This window comes from Mirounga angustirostris, unplaced genomic scaffold (genome assembly GCF_029215605.1).
Source record: "Mirounga angustirostris isolate CCGP_5_RB_7025 unplaced genomic scaffold, mMirAng1.0.hap1 SCAF_4, whole genome shotgun sequence".
NCBI classification, from domain to species: Eukaryota; Metazoa; Chordata; class Mammalia; order Carnivora; family Phocidae; genus Mirounga; species Mirounga angustirostris.
Genome location: NW_026991712.1, coordinates 9,322,064 through 9,337,456, shown reverse-complemented (window position 1 = coordinate 9,337,456; position 15,393 = coordinate 9,322,064). Strand labels below are relative to the sequence as shown.

The 15,393-nt window shown below is 35.7% G+C and overlaps 1 protein-coding gene across 12 annotated transcripts in view; it reads left to right on the top strand.

Annotated features, from left to right (window-relative positions):
* Positions 1-15,393, top strand: part of PHF20L1 (PHD finger protein 20 like 1) — an 82,315-nt gene that overhangs the window by 1,067 nt on the left and 65,855 nt on the right. For 11 of the 12 annotated variants that reach the window (XM_064587859.1, XM_064587860.1, XM_064587861.1 and 8 more), the window contains exon 2: positions 1,336-1,455. In XM_064587859.1, the coding sequence (XP_064443929.1) occupies positions 1,373-1,455 (83 nt within the window). In that variant the 5' untranslated portion in view covers positions 1,336-1,372. The remainder of the gene's footprint in view (positions 1-1,335; positions 1,456-15,393) is intronic. The other variant, XM_064587857.1, reaches the window with a different exon arrangement.

The window sequence follows — 15,393 nt, the reverse complement described above, 5'->3', positions numbered from 1 at the left end:
CACGCTGACCAGACTTTTTAAAAAATATTCATGCTTTCTTTCCTTTTACACGGAGTACCCTCTGGCCTAGCGTCCTGTTAACTTTAATGAACTGATCTTTGTTCTTGACATGGCCAGAGGATAGTCCCCCCAACCCCCCATGAGTATTTAGGTTTGACTTTACATATTTCTATGGCAAGTATTGGTGTTATTTACCCCTTACTAACTAGATTCTTTCAAAGAGGAAAGGACAGTTTGTTTTTATTTTTCCTGTTATGTTTTGTCCCTTTTGAATTGTGAGCAAACCATTAAAGAAAATGCTGTAGTTGTGTATTTTCTTTTTTAACCCGGGAGAGAGCATAGTCCTGTTAGTAATTCTAAATATCAAAAAGGTTTCAGGGATCGCTCTTTTTCCCCCCAGTAACAGTAGGTTTGCATTCCTGATTACCTGTTATATTTTGATTTAGCCTGTCTTAAAGTGCATTCATATTCCTCAAGTACTAGTCCGTGAAAAAGGCTACCTCAGGTGTTCTGGGTGTCCAGTGTGGCCAAAAGGAGAGTGAAGAGTGTGCGTGTCGATGATGTAGAGAGGAATAGATACTCCTTTGTAGTTTTTTGTTTGTTTGAATATTACGACCACTTTTATTTGTCAATGTGAGCACTGACTATATTGAAATAGAGTAGAACTAAATTTGCAGTTGAAAGAATCCACATCATTATTGCATATTGACTGTGAAGTATAAGGAAGAAATTTCTGTTGCAACTTTATATGTTAAATTAAACTTATTGAATCATTTGCTACCAAAGTAGGAAATCATAGCTAATGAAAAATCCTACTCCCAAGAATTATTGATGTTGTCACTGGCAGAGGAGTGTCTCCTGCCCCTTTATATGCTCTTTAGTGTCCTATCTAGTATTGTATACTATGAGGCACTCAAATATTGGTTGAAAAACTCCATTAATTTGTACTCTTAAGAATTTCAGTAGTCATATTCCAGAACACTCAGGTGTCTTGATTTTTCAGAGACAGAAAACTGTTTTCAGCTGGTGTGGAGAATTTTCTTGGGTATTTTCAAGTTAAAATTTGAAGGATTTTAGCCATTAGCAAGTTTTAATGCCCAGCTGTTCTTCTTTTTAAGTAGTTCTTTTTTATGTCATTTTCCTTGATTCATGATCAAGATTGCTTGCAAAGTATTTAGTACTTTACATACAGATATTTGTAATCATTCAAATTTCTTTAAAATTTGGCAGTTATTTTAACTTCTCATGCAATGCTTTTAAAATTCTGTTTTATTCCCTATGCATTTTATGCATTAGAATCTAACTTTTTTTTTTTTTTTTTTTTTCCCTCTTGAGGTAGTGAAAAGAGAATACTGAAGAATAGGATCTCAAGATGAGTAAAAAGCCCCCAAATCGTCCTGGAATCACTTTTGAGATCGGTGCTCGTTTGGAGGCACTGGACTACTTACAAAAATGGTATGGAGAATATGGAGCTCTTGACCGAAATCACGATATTGGTAGTCTTACACATGTTGTCAGTTGCTGTTCTTTTGACAGTGGCAGAAACTTTAATGTATTCACATTTTGAATACACATAGACATTGTTTTTTAGTTTTCCTGCTCTTCAGCAGACTGTGTAAGCTTAGCATTTCAAAGCTGTTTTTTCAGAATCATTTTAAGGTGTTTGAGAACTGAAAATAATTATCTAGAATATGAGGTATAAAGAGAGTGTCAATACTCTTGTGTACTTAATATGAGCTAGAGTGGTGGTGGGAGGGAGTGAATTAATTTAGATAACCAGCTTCCCAAGATTTGGCTAAAACTTGATATAAATCTGTTTTCTTGGCCTGTGTCAGAGGTGATCTTTCAAAATACAGAGTATGTTGATGGTTAGCACAGTCACTATTCACTATCCCATCTAAAATAAAAAACTAGTTTACCTCTTCTTTCCCCAGGGGGTAGTGAACTAAAGGTAGGTTGTTACTGTCCCATACTAAGTGGGCAGTATTTTCAGACCTTTTTTTATTTCGTCTGTTCTGGCCATGTGTGTTAAGTAGTGAATTTAAGCTCCTAATATACGCCTAATAAATAGTATAGGGATAAAATCACCACCTGGAAAGGAGAGAAGAGGAAACAACACACAGGGGTCACTAGGCCACAGTAGGAATGACAAGGATTTCCTCTTTCTCTTAGGGATGCTTTCCTCATTCCCCTTAACTGCCCTCTAGTCCTTGTCCCTGGGAGGAAGTCTCTTATTGCCATTCTCAGCTCCCTACCTGAGATGGGCATTTGAGAGTTCCTCTCTGGGGACGGGGTTGTCTCGGCTCTCCTGAAGCGCATTTATTTTGATGAGTGATCTTGTGGCTTCAGGCTTCAGACTTCATCTACCAGGCTTTTTGACATTTTCTCTCACTACAACTCCTTTAAAAACACAGTGGGTATTTTGCAAATTTGCTCTTGATTGATTTGCATTAAGTCAACTTCCTGAGTTGGCAATGGCAGGCAGAGAAATCTTGTTTAGTCATGATATTTGACTTTAGACTGGTCTGGGGTTTTTGTCTCTTAATATGTGGCTTTAGAATTCTGCACATGTCCCCAGTACCCAGGTTAACGGGCTCTGTCTTGGGCGCTGCTCTGGGACATTTTGAAACTACAGTTTGACGTGGAAGGCAGTTGTTTGGCCCTATGCCTATAATGTGCATCTCAGAGGGTAGTTCTTTTTAGGGGACTTAATTGTTAGTCTCATCAGGTGGAGAGTGTACATAGTACTTCAGGTGGGGCTTGGGAAGCACCTGGGACCAGACAGTTGCATCCCACGTAGTCCTGACGCTAAAAATTATTTCCAGACGTGGTGGAGTGTTCACTGGGGGAGCACACATGCTCCCGATTGAGAAGCGCTGCATTAGACCATATAGTAAAAGATGCCGGTTTCGTCAGTAATTGGCTATCTTTGGTTCTCATTTGACCAAAAGAAGCTTTTCACTCAGAAGGCATGCTGTTAAATCTCCGTGTGGTATGAGAAATGATACTTCTTCTTTGATGCTAATCTTAATTAATCTTTTTTTTTAATTACTGTCTTTTGAATCACTAGTTAATTCATATTAACATACATTCTTAGGCTTCCAAACTGACAAAGTTGCAATTGAAATAGCTTCCAGTGTTGGAGGAGCACACGGTTTATTAGTTTTCTTAGAGGTTTAAAGGGAAATCAACATAATTTCGGTATTAGTAAGAAATTTGCTTTCGGTGGTGAAATGTTTTCTAATTCAACAGCTGTCAAATTGATGATCCAGTAGTTAAAATAAAAAGATTATAAAAGAGAACTACTTTAAAAATCAAGACTGAATGTGCTTTTAGAGTATTTGGAATTTGAGAAAAAAAAATGATAGTTGAAAAATGATAGTTGTAGCTGAAGTTTTTTCATTGTCTTATGCTTCACACCAAGAAAATTTCTAAGTGCTTAGGTAGGGTGGTAACAGGCATCTATACTCATTAATGAAGTTTAGCTTTCATTTTAATGACCCTAGTAGTGATGGTCTCCTTAAGGTAACATCAGCCAAAATAATCACATATGGTAATCACTGAAACTTGTCAGTAGCTTGATTTTTATGAGCTCATTGATATGAAGATTTTAACATCCTGCTACAGTTGGAATTAAGGAATTAAGAGTATTGTATATACATATTCTAGGTAGTTGAAAGAAATAATTCTTTTATTGTGACTTTATTAATGTCGGTAGTTTCAAGAACTAGCTAGTCTTGAGCACTCCCTTTCATTTAGTATTAAAGTACTTTACTGTAGGACAACTAATTACTGAGATTTATTTCATTTTGTGTGGGCACAAGAGAAGTTCTATGAGACACCGTACTCTTAACAGGTTTTACTTTTAAATAAGATAATAAACTATATTCTTCATATCATTACATTTGTTAAGGGCCATTCTGTATTTCATATAAATGCTGCAGATCTTTTCTTTAATATCAGGTAAAAGTGTAGAAGGATTATTCGAGTGTTGAGAAACTTTACTATTTTTGTGAGGAGCAAAATAGTTAATCACTGAAAATATAACTGAAATGATTCCTCTCTCTCTCCCACCCCCCCATTTTCTTCCCTATTCTCTTCTGTTGCATCCATAAAGAATGCTTAAACTTCCACATTTATTCAGTACAGTTGGAAAAGTATTGAGTTCTTATTTGACATGAATGTCTTTTGAACTGTTACAGGCAATGAGCAGGAGGGACACGCAGGAGTGCAGATAGTGCTTACTGTCTCTGCATGCAAGACATTGCCAGTAAGCCACATATCCGTTGTGAAGGAAACGACAGCATGTGTTGATAGGTTACCTTTTACAGAGAAGGGCAGAGGGAAAGTTGTGACAGTGGATAACTCAAAATGTCAACTTGTCCTATATGTAAAAGATGTTTCCTGTATAAAAAAGGAAAAGAATTTTTACTGTGTGCCCTGGAAAGAAAAGGGTAAACTCTAAATTAAGTGGGCCGAAATAAACTGAAGTTAAGCTTCCACTTTCAGATTTGGGGTAGATTTGATTTAATAGGAACATGCAATCTAATTTTCTTATGGAAAGGACATTATTACTGCTTGAGCAAATCATATGACATATTCTTCAAAGTTCAGAAAGATACTTCATCCTTGAAAATACACTGTACGTTTTTTAAAGTAGTGATTACTTTTTGTTTTCAAAATCACTTGATAGCTATGTCAGAAAACTCATTGATGGTTTGATTATTTACCGATAACTAATGAATGTGGGCCCTAAGAAGCCACTGAGATGCCAGGCATCTTCAGGTCCAATATGTGGTTTTTGGATTTCCTATACTGACTAAACCTAACTCCTGCTAAGTAGTGTTAAGTTTCTTAGTTTTTATTTTATTTTATTTTTTTGGGGGGGAGGGTTTGCTTCATTTTTAAAAATGTTGTAGTTTTACTTAAAACATACTGCTTAATTTCTTTCTCAACAGTCTTTTTTAAAAGTCTTTCAAAAGACTTTTAATAGGCTAATGTTTACAGATAACATAATCAACCATCTTTGATCTTACCTCCATCATATTTTCTATCATATCCCTGACATTCAAATGATGACATATTGCATTTATAATCTCTTGAATGCAGTGACATCGTAAGATTGAAAAAGGAAACAGATTGTTGATACAGTAGTATATTTGGAGAAAGAGAAAGTTTAGAGTTGAAGTTCTCTTGGAGATACTGTAAGTGGGTTCTAAAGACAAAAGAGGCAGGTTCAAAGTCAGACTGTCACGTGCTGGTCCTATAAATATGGGCACCCTCTGGACCTCGGTTGGCTTATCAGTAAAATGGAAGCAGTGTTACTGGCTTTTACTTAGGGGATTATTTCAAGGATCAAATAATGTATTTAAATTTGCCTCAAATTGTATAAAAAATACATAAGCATAAATTAGTGAGGTAAATGCAAGGGAAGAGGGAGAGGTGAAAAAGAAATCTTTGAGGATCTGAAGACTTAAGTGTGTTAAGTTTTTAAACATAGCTTTAGTATTGACATGAGAATGGCCTGGAATGTAGAAGGAAAATCATATCATTGCAACCTGCTATAAACCATCTTTTTGAGGTAATGATAAAATCTTTTCTTTCTGCTTTGCAAGTATTATATCTAATCACTCTGAATATTGTTCAGTGAGAAAAGTGATCAAATCAGACTGGTTTGGACTACTGATATAACTTCTGTCTTTTGAATGAAATTCAAATAGTTGCTCTATAACAAGTGACTTAGTTATGAAAACAAAACAAATCAAGTAATGTGAAATTTGAAATACAGCGTTAATTTAAAACATTCAGATGAGTTATGCTCTTCTGACCTTTTTTGGGGGAATATTTCTATTTAATTCTCTTCTAGATCTAAAGGAAAGGAAAATGAAAAAAAAAAAATGTGGAGATGTCTCCAAGTATCAGAGTTGGATAGAACAGTGTAAATTTGAATTGGCAAATGCTGTTTGGGAGTTTTTTGAACTGTATGGAGCATTTGCACATTGGGAGTTTTTTGAACTGTATGGAACATTTGCAAATGTGAGTTTTTAAAATGTTCACGACCAGAATTATAATAGTGTGGGAAATTTGAGGAAATTTAGATTGTAGCAAGTACGCATTTTTCTAATTTGAGTAAAATACACTATTTTCTGAATAAAAAGGGTTGCTTTTTTTCTAATTGAATTTAGCTACTCAAAGGCAAACATTAATAGAAATAAGTTGTGTTATCTATATTTGGAATAGAAGAGTGCTCCTGAAAAGTAGTATGTGGATCAAATTTAAAAACCAGTCTCATTTTTAAATTACATTAGGTGAGTTTGAAATTTGTAGAAACCTTAGGTGAACACTTTTAAAATAGGAAATCTTTTGCTAATACGAATAAAATTTTTGTATATTGGGTTTTCCTAACTGTATATTTGAAAAAGATTCTTATTTTGAGTCACTACCTACCTTTGAAAACCTAATTAGAGCTGTAGACTCAGAAAAATGTACAATCATATTTATATACCAGAAATATTGAATTATATATTATGGGTAGTCACAGAAAACTTATCCGTGGACTCCAGATTAAGGACTCTTTTAGCAGAGAATTTCAAATTGAAATCTCTATGATGTGTGTGTTTTTTTTTTAATTCTGAGATTTTTTACATCCAGAAACTCACAAATTTTGAATCTTAAGATCTAAGTCAGCTCTATTTAATCATCAAGCAGGTCTGCATCAGTGCACAAACACTGTAGTTACTTAATTTTTAAGATTTTCACCAATAAGAGCCCCATAAACTTTTAACAGTAAAGATTTCTTTCTCCCTCCTCTCCCCTCAAAAAATGTTTGAAAGCAAGGTTAGACATGGGTCAGAGTACCTGTATTTATTATAAAACACACCTGATTCTTGTTCTTACTCTGTTCTTCCTTTTGTTACATTGATTCATTTTCTATAGAGCTTTTTCTTTGCTCAGTTTTTTTGCTTATCTTAGTTTTCTTGGAAGGTGAGAGAAAAGGAATTTTGGAAAAGTAAGTTTAACTGGAAGTCAGAAGATACGGGTTTAGGTGCTGTTCTGCCATGAACTATGTGACTTTGGAGAGTTAGTTCTCTGCTTTAATGTGCTTAAGATGAGGGTGTGACATACTAGGTAATCTTTCAGGTCCCTTGAATTAGAAACTCAGATTTCTTTTATCTACTTTCCATGTATTCAGGGAGGATAGATTTTTTAATCTCAGTTTTGGATGGGTAAATAACACAGACTTGAGGCAGAAGTAAGACAAAATGTAGAAGTCATACATAGTTTGCTCAGAACTGCTGGTAACTGAAAGAACTTTGAGAAAAAATGAGTTGAAAAGGTAGAGAAAGGTGAATCTAGTTGGAACAAAAATAGTGTTTTGAAGGTTGGAGTATAGTGGTATTGGGCACATAAATTGTTATCCTTTCTCCAGCCTGCTCTCCCACTCATTTAAATACTTGCATTGTTTAATTTTGAAATTAGAATCATAACTATTGGCTTGGAAAGGTATATTTGACTAGTAGGATGCTTTAACTCCCTAACTTTCTATGTGGTAACAGTTCACTAATTGATTCTTTTACAAAGTTCATTGATGCTGTCATTTTGAAAGTGATTCAGGTGAAGTCTAGAAGAGTGATTCTCAAACTTTTTAGCTTCCTGGGATTTACCCCAAAAGGTTTGTTAAACATAGGTCACTGGGCCAACATCCAAAATTTCTGATTCAGTAGGTGTGAAGTGGGGCACAGTAATTTGCCTTTCTAAAAAGTTTCCAGGTGATGCTGATGCTGCTGGTCTGGGGACCACTGGTCTAGAGTATACAGAATTATTAACCCAAAGATAAAGTTTTTGAGTTGGATAGCAATGGAAATATCCAGGATTATTTTTGAATTTATAGTCTGTTTTTACTTACGTTAGTTGGAAGAAGTAAAATGTAAATACTTGGCAAAGTGATGCATGATTCAAAAATCTTTTTTTTTCTTTCTGTTTTTCAGTAAAAGAGCATACTGACCTACCTGTACTTTGATATTTTTCAGTTTTCTTGCTCTTCAAATTTCTGTACTCACCACTACATGGCTGGATAGTTGGGATTTAGATCCTTGTTGCTAAGGGTGGGAAATAGTCTTTTGAATTGCTATTGGGAGATTGTAACTTCTATAATGATTCCTGATATATAGGAAATACTCAGTATGTCACTTGAATTTTATAAGAAGCCCCTCATGTATGGGATGATCTTTACCAGTTTAGAAATGACAGATCTGAGGCTTGGATATGTTAATTGTTTTATTCCAGTTCATCTGGAGTAAAAGTCAGAAAAGTCATCTGGCAGCCATGTTCTTTTGACTCTTAAGTCTGGTGCCCTCGTTGCTATAACCTGTTGCCTCATATATGGACGCCCTGAAGTTTGAGCCTCAACTTCAGGGAGTAAATGGGCTCAGTGTTCATAGGCTGTCTTCATTCCTGACTTTCTCTAATGATATGTATCTATCTGGTGTATAGAAGGGCCCTGAGAGTCCAGCATGCCTCTGTCATTCTCGTACCGTGGAATTAGCTTTTGCAAGGCAGGTTAATTTCTGGCCTGTCTGTCCTAGAAACTCTTCTTCTCAAGCTCACCTTTGAATCAAGCTTTCAAGCTGATCATTTCCTAGCCTCCTTCACAAATGTATAGTAGTGTAAAGTTCAGGAACCTCGGGCTTATTTGTGTGTGTGTGTGTGTGTGTGCGCGCATGCAGGTGCGTGTGTGTGTGCGTGTGTATACTCATTTAATGGCAGGGGTTGGACTGAAAGAGAAGATGGTTTTATTTGCTTATCTGACATTTGGTTGAAGGTCAGTGGTTGTATATCGCATGCATCCAACTCTGTTCGTGACATTGTTCCTGCTAAATTTTATTACTGTGTATTGTGAGATTTTACACTTGCCACATCAAAGTAGAAGATGCTTTATTTTGTGATGGGGAGTTGATCGGAGCCATTAATTGGGAAATAATTTATCTGTGGTGGTAATCAACTCTACTAAAAAAATGTTCAGCAGTTCTAGTTTTGCTGCGTAGACAGAACTGGTATCTACAGATGCTGAAAAGTTAATTTTGTTTTTAGTTGATATTTTAAGTGAGGAAGAAAATACTAAGTTTTAAATACCAGTAGTATAAAATTTTTTTCTCATTTTTTTATTACATTTTTTACTGTTATGTTAATCACCATACATTACATCATTAGTTTTTGATGTAGTGTTCCATGATTTATTGTTTGTGTATAACACCCAATGCTCCATTCAGTATGTGCCCTCTTTAATACCCATCACCGGGCTAACCCATCCCTCCCACCCCCCTCCCCTCTAGAACCCCCCGTTTGTTTCTCAGAGTCCTGAAATTTCAAAACAAATTAACTGATATTGAAAAGACAGCTTAGTTTTGCTATTCTTCATAAGGTTCCTAGTTTTTAGTATTTTTATATGACTTTTTATTTTGAAGATCTATTGACTGTTCCTACTATCACCTTCCATAGATCATTAGTCAACAAATAGAACTTTTCTTTTTATTAAATTGGAAATTGATATACCAGTATTACATTATTTCAGTAACTATAATTAACTCAACTTTGAGAGAATTGTTGCAGTGAATTTGAAGAAAATTTGGATATTTAATACTCGATGTGTCTTAAAAGTATTTTTTCATTGCCAAAAAGCTAACCCTCTTTAATTAAAAATGAATCTGTTCTAGTTCATCATGGTTAGGTAAGGTAACAAAGCTGCTTACATGAAATGATTTTATTCCTAAAGATAGCCAGCAAAGCTTGTTGAATTTTGGCAGATTGGTAAAGAATGAACCCAAAGTCTTGGGGATATCATGAGATGTGGTTACTATTCTAGAAAATTTTGGCAAATGAATTGTGACTTATGAGGCAAAAACTAAGTGTAGGATTATATTTGTCGAACTAGATTAGTAAATATTATTTTTAAAGTCACTTAGTGTTTTTCTTAGTTCTATAACAAATCATACTCTAGATTCCTATATTTGGGGATTGGGAGGGGCAGAGGGAAAGGAGAGAGAGAATCTTAAGCAGGTTCCACACTCAGCATGGAGCCCCATGCAGGGCTCGATCTCAGTACTGCAAGATCTTGAGCCAAAACAGAGAGTTGGATGCCTAACCAACTGAGCCACCCAACCGCCCCTTGATTCCTATCTTAATTTTTAAATTTATTTTATAACAATTTTGAAACACCCTAAAAGTTAAGCTACTTTCTTTTCTCAGACTCTTTCATTTTAATATGATGTTTCATACTTAGGCACAGTTGAGATACAGTATACCTTTTGTTTTGAGAAATTTTAATAATAAAGCAAGAGCCTTTTTATGTATAGGGAGATGTTTATTTTGTTCTGTATAATAAAATCTGTTTTCTATAGTCTTTGGGCTAACAAAAACCAATTTTAGGCATTTTGTATCAAAAGCACTTATATAAAATTGAATTTGCAAGAAAAACATGATATAATCTGACTTTCATCTTATTTTTGTTTTCAGTACCTCTTGGTAAGAGCACCCTATATTTGAAACACTGCAGTAAGTGTGATAGGAGCTGAAAATCACCAGTTGGCAAGATGCAGAATATATATTGAATGTAAGCACCGTCTTTAAGGACAGACAAACCTCAGTTCAGAGATCTACTGCTTAAATACCTATTTTTACTTGAGCAAGTTACTTAACTGTTCAGAGCCTTTGTGACCTCTCTTTAATGATTGGGAGCAATAATAGTACCTAACTCGGAAAGGTTCTTTGAGGATTAAGCAAGATGGTGCTTATTAAAAGCTTATCATGGTTTTTGCCACATCAGAGGCACTTAGTAAATGTTAGCTTTACTTAAAATAACAGCATGAATATTGGTTATTTTAAGTAGAGAGGAGTCAGTGTAAATCCTTAAAACTTGAATCAATAGGTGTATAAACCACCTATAACTACCTGTAGTAGTAAAATAATTTTCTAAGTGCTAAATATTAAGAAACAGAAACTAAGTGGATGTCAACCTGCTAGAGATTAGAGTTTTGTGACAAAATTAAGTAACGAGGAGTTTGGTCCTATTAGTCTGAACGAAGTATATGAAATACACAAACTTCTGGTAAGATATTGGCATTTTTTGGATAGAGTAGGAAAGGAATTCTTGATAGTCTAATTGATTCTTACGTTGGGAGATGGTAATGAGTAGAAAGGTGGGTGTAGGCACTTTGATTGGTTAGAACTGACTGAATGAATGTAGGCATGGCAGGAGATTGAGGTGCTAGGGAGATAGACAGCAGTAGGAGTTTGAATCCAGGGATCTGAAATGAAACCTTAATTTGAAAGGTGGCGGTATCAAGGTTCTAAAGGAAAACACGTGGCTAACTCGGATCTTACCCGTTCTTTCCTGCAAAGGTTGTGGACAGTTAGGCAGCAGGGTGGTCTGGCAGCTTGTACTGGACATGTGTCCTGAGGGTGGATGCTCCTGAAAAGAGGACAGGAGGGATGATGTCATGGGACGCTTAGAATTCAGTGTTGGAGAAGATGTGATTTTGACATATAAGCTATTATCTGAATGTTCTGGAAAGTCTAGATTCTTTTGTACTTCATTTTGGAATGTCAAGTTTGAATTAATCAAAAGAGTTTTGTTTTCAGTATGTTCTTCAAGTGTGAAACAAATTAACATGCAGTACCTAAAAGCACTTCCTCTAAAAATACTATAATAATACTAGATGACATTGTTCTTGTAGTTTAATCAGTAAGTTGAATGGGTGAGAGAATGCTTTTGAAAATTACAAAGCGTAATATAAATTGAAAGTGCTTCCGGGAAGCTAAAATTTTAAAAGGTTACTGTGTTATAAGAATATTATGTTTGTTTTGGATTACATTCTACATTAATTTTTATTATTTGGCAAATAATCCTCCTCCTGACATTTGTATGTGAGGGAGTTCTTACCTCTGTATTTCTAGTTCTTCTAATGTGTTTTAGTCATTTTTTATGACACACATTAGTTTCTTGCTTATGAAGTCCTTATACACAGAAGTGTCTTGAGTTGTTAATCCTAACTCCCTAAATTTCTCTAACATTTAGATTATGTGTAAGTCAGATTTCAAGTGTGTTTCACTATTTACAAATTAGAGACCTACTTTATCTAGGAGAACATCTAATTTAGGTATTCTTTCTGTGTACTACTATAATATATCTTTACTCTTTAAGCTATAACATTGTATTGTAATTGTGTTCACTTATTTGATTCTCTTTTTCTCTACCCTCCTTCCTGAATTTGAGTTTATTGATTGGAATAATACTTTTATTTGTAGCTTTATTCCTACTTTAGTGTTTGGCACACAGTGAATTAGAGACTCAGTGTTTATTGGGTTAAATGAATGAAGAACTGTCAATTTTTAAAGTTACGTATATAGAAATTTTATTCTATCAATATAAACAAATGACTGTTCTTTAAAATACATAATTTGAATAACTATTGGGACAATTTTTTTTTTTTTAATTTGACAGAGAGAGACACAGCAAGAGAGGGAACACAAGAAGGGGGAGTGGGGGAGGGAGAAGCAGGCTTCCCGCCGAGCAGGGAGCCCAATGCGGGGCTTGATCCCAGGACCCTGGGATCATGACCTGAGCCGAAGGCAGATGCTTAACGACTGAGCCACCCAGGCGCCCCAAGGGACAAATTTTTAAAATACTTTGCCTTTTTGTTGGGGTGGGGGTCACTGGGCTGGCTCAGTTGGTTAAGCATAGGACTCTTGACTTCAGCTTAGGTCATGATGTCAGGGTCATGAGATTGAGTCTGCTTAGGATTCTCTCTCTCCCTCTGTCCCCCATCCCTGCTTGTGTTCTCTCTTTCTCAAATAAATAAGTCTTAAAATACTTTCCCTTTTGATTAATGTGGCACTTATTAGAGTGAATTCGGATGGTCTTTAGGACATTAATAATGTTGTCTGGCCTTGTTCAGTGGATTGTTACCTATCAACGAATAGTTAACAACTCTGCCTGGTGGCTTAAGTGCAGGAGGTCCTAGGCCATAAGTGTGTCAAGGAATTTCTCTTGTCATTTCCTCATGGTTGACTTTTCTTTATCAATACAAGTAAAGATCTGGATATATCAAAATAGATGACAAATCAGAATGAGCTCAAATAATCTTTAATTGTTTTAGTGTTAATATATTGAATATAATTTTTTTTTAATAGCTGCATGCCCATTATTTCTTTTTCCTTCCAAGGATAATGGAGTACCTATATTATGAGTGTTAATAGATAATCTTGCCTTCCAGAAAGATTTTTGTTTTTAATCATGGGCCCCTTTGAAAATCTGATTGAAATTGGTAACTCCCCCTCAAGAGAATACTGGTTCGCAGCTACATGAACTGTGGCATTTTACATACAGTCTCAGGGCATTGTGGTCTCCTGATGTAAGTGAATCAGGACCTGCCCATGTAAAACAGGTGAGCTAGTATAGCAATTCATCTGTAATGGTAATTCCCACCTTAGATCTCTCATATTCTTTTTGTGTTTTGACAACACTCGAGTTGAAACTGTAGGGAACTGATCCAGTATATTCGTTGTACAACCAACCTCTTTGGTCAGTATTTGGTTCTTAATGGGTTGTGGATTTGGTCTAGAATCCATAGATATTGCTACTTTGAACGGTCTTGTATAAGTGGGAGATAACCAGTAACAGTGTTAAAATGCTGGTATTCTCAGATGAGGCAATAAAGCATTATAAGAGTTCAGAGAAGATGAAAATAATTTTTGGGGGCGCCTGGGTGGCTCAGTCGTTAAGCACCTGCCTTCGGCTCAGGTCATGGTCCCAGGGTCCTGGGATCAAGCCCCGCATTGGACTCCCAGCTCCGCGGGAAGCCTGCTTCTCCCTCTCCCACTCCCCCTGCTTGTGTTCCCTCTCTCGCTGTGTCTCTCTCTGTCAAATAAATAAAATCTTTAAAAAAAAAAAAAAGAAAATAATTTTTGTTCTTGGTAATGGATTTGTTCTACTCAGTAATTATAGCCACAGTTTAACTTGACCATTACAGGACTTTGACCACACTAATTCAGAAAGGGTCCTGAGGAGTCAATTGACAGATGATGATAGTAGAATTGCATGTATGAAAATTCTGTGAAATTCAGCAAAGATCATTGTCAAATCTTCCCAATATTTCTGAATGCTATTTGTTTCCATTAAGCCTAATAACCAGTTTTAGGGTGGATTATATTTCTTGTTAAGTTTGCTTGTTACACTTATTCGGAATCAAGTGTAAAAGACACCAGACCTAGGCAGACCTAGAACAATGAAGGCAATCCCTTGTTTTCCACACAAGTAAATATCAGTTAAGCAATGCATGAGTTTCAGACCAGGATTATAGTAGGGGATGTCGATAGTGAACATTTTACAATATTTTGAAGTAACAGATGATAAGGGTCAGAGAGCTCTGTGTAGAATTCTCACACTGAGGAATCATACTTCCGTCTCTTTCTTTTGAACCCTTAAGAAATGCCAACCATGGTGTTTCCTTTTCTTCTTAGCCCTCATTGCTTTAACTCTGAAATCCCACCCAGTCTCCCACTTCTCAGATCTTTGCCCAAATCAGTCATAAGTGTCTGGGACTCACTTCTTTACTTTAACAGTTTTCCATGATTTAGCCTTTAAAAAGATGACAAAACAAAAACATTATCACTAGATCTTCCAAATTCATTAAGAAAAATTTTACGTTCCATTCATACTCAATTATAATAAAACAATTGTGCATCAAAATAATGTCGCTCTAGGTCAAGATAGGCATTTGTGAATACATTTATTCAACAGTATTTTTCATTCACTGTGTGTATCAAGGCATTATTACTGTGGGCCATTTGCTAGGACAGAGAGATCATTTCACTATATAGGGACTCTATGTTAAGTTGCCATTTTGTGCATTTTACATGTATAGCAAAGATTTTGATGTAGGGTTTTTTTTTCCTGAGGTGTTAGTGATGAACCAAGTTAAGGGATTTCCTATTGTTTGTAGAATGACAGGGCATTTTGTTAGTTTGCTATTACAAAGCCCTTCAGTTTGAACCTAGCTAATGAGTCCAGTCTGATGTCCCACTATTCTCCTTTATTCACCCTGCTTGTTGTATAGTTTAGCCAAAGGGAACAGGTTTCCTTGAACTGTCCCTCCAATCTTTGATCAAGAGGTTCTTGAGGACAGAAACCTCATTCTGCTTCTCTCTGAATCCTCATTATTTGGCTGATTGCCTAAACTTGGTTTTAAGTAAATGAACATTGATTGGCTAACTGAAAGTGTGTACACTTTACCTTTTTTTGTACCTTGTTCATTAAGTCTAAATCCTAGAAGTTCCTTACCAAGACCAACATAGATAATGTCTCCCAAGAACATTCAGTGAATTCCCCAATTTTCT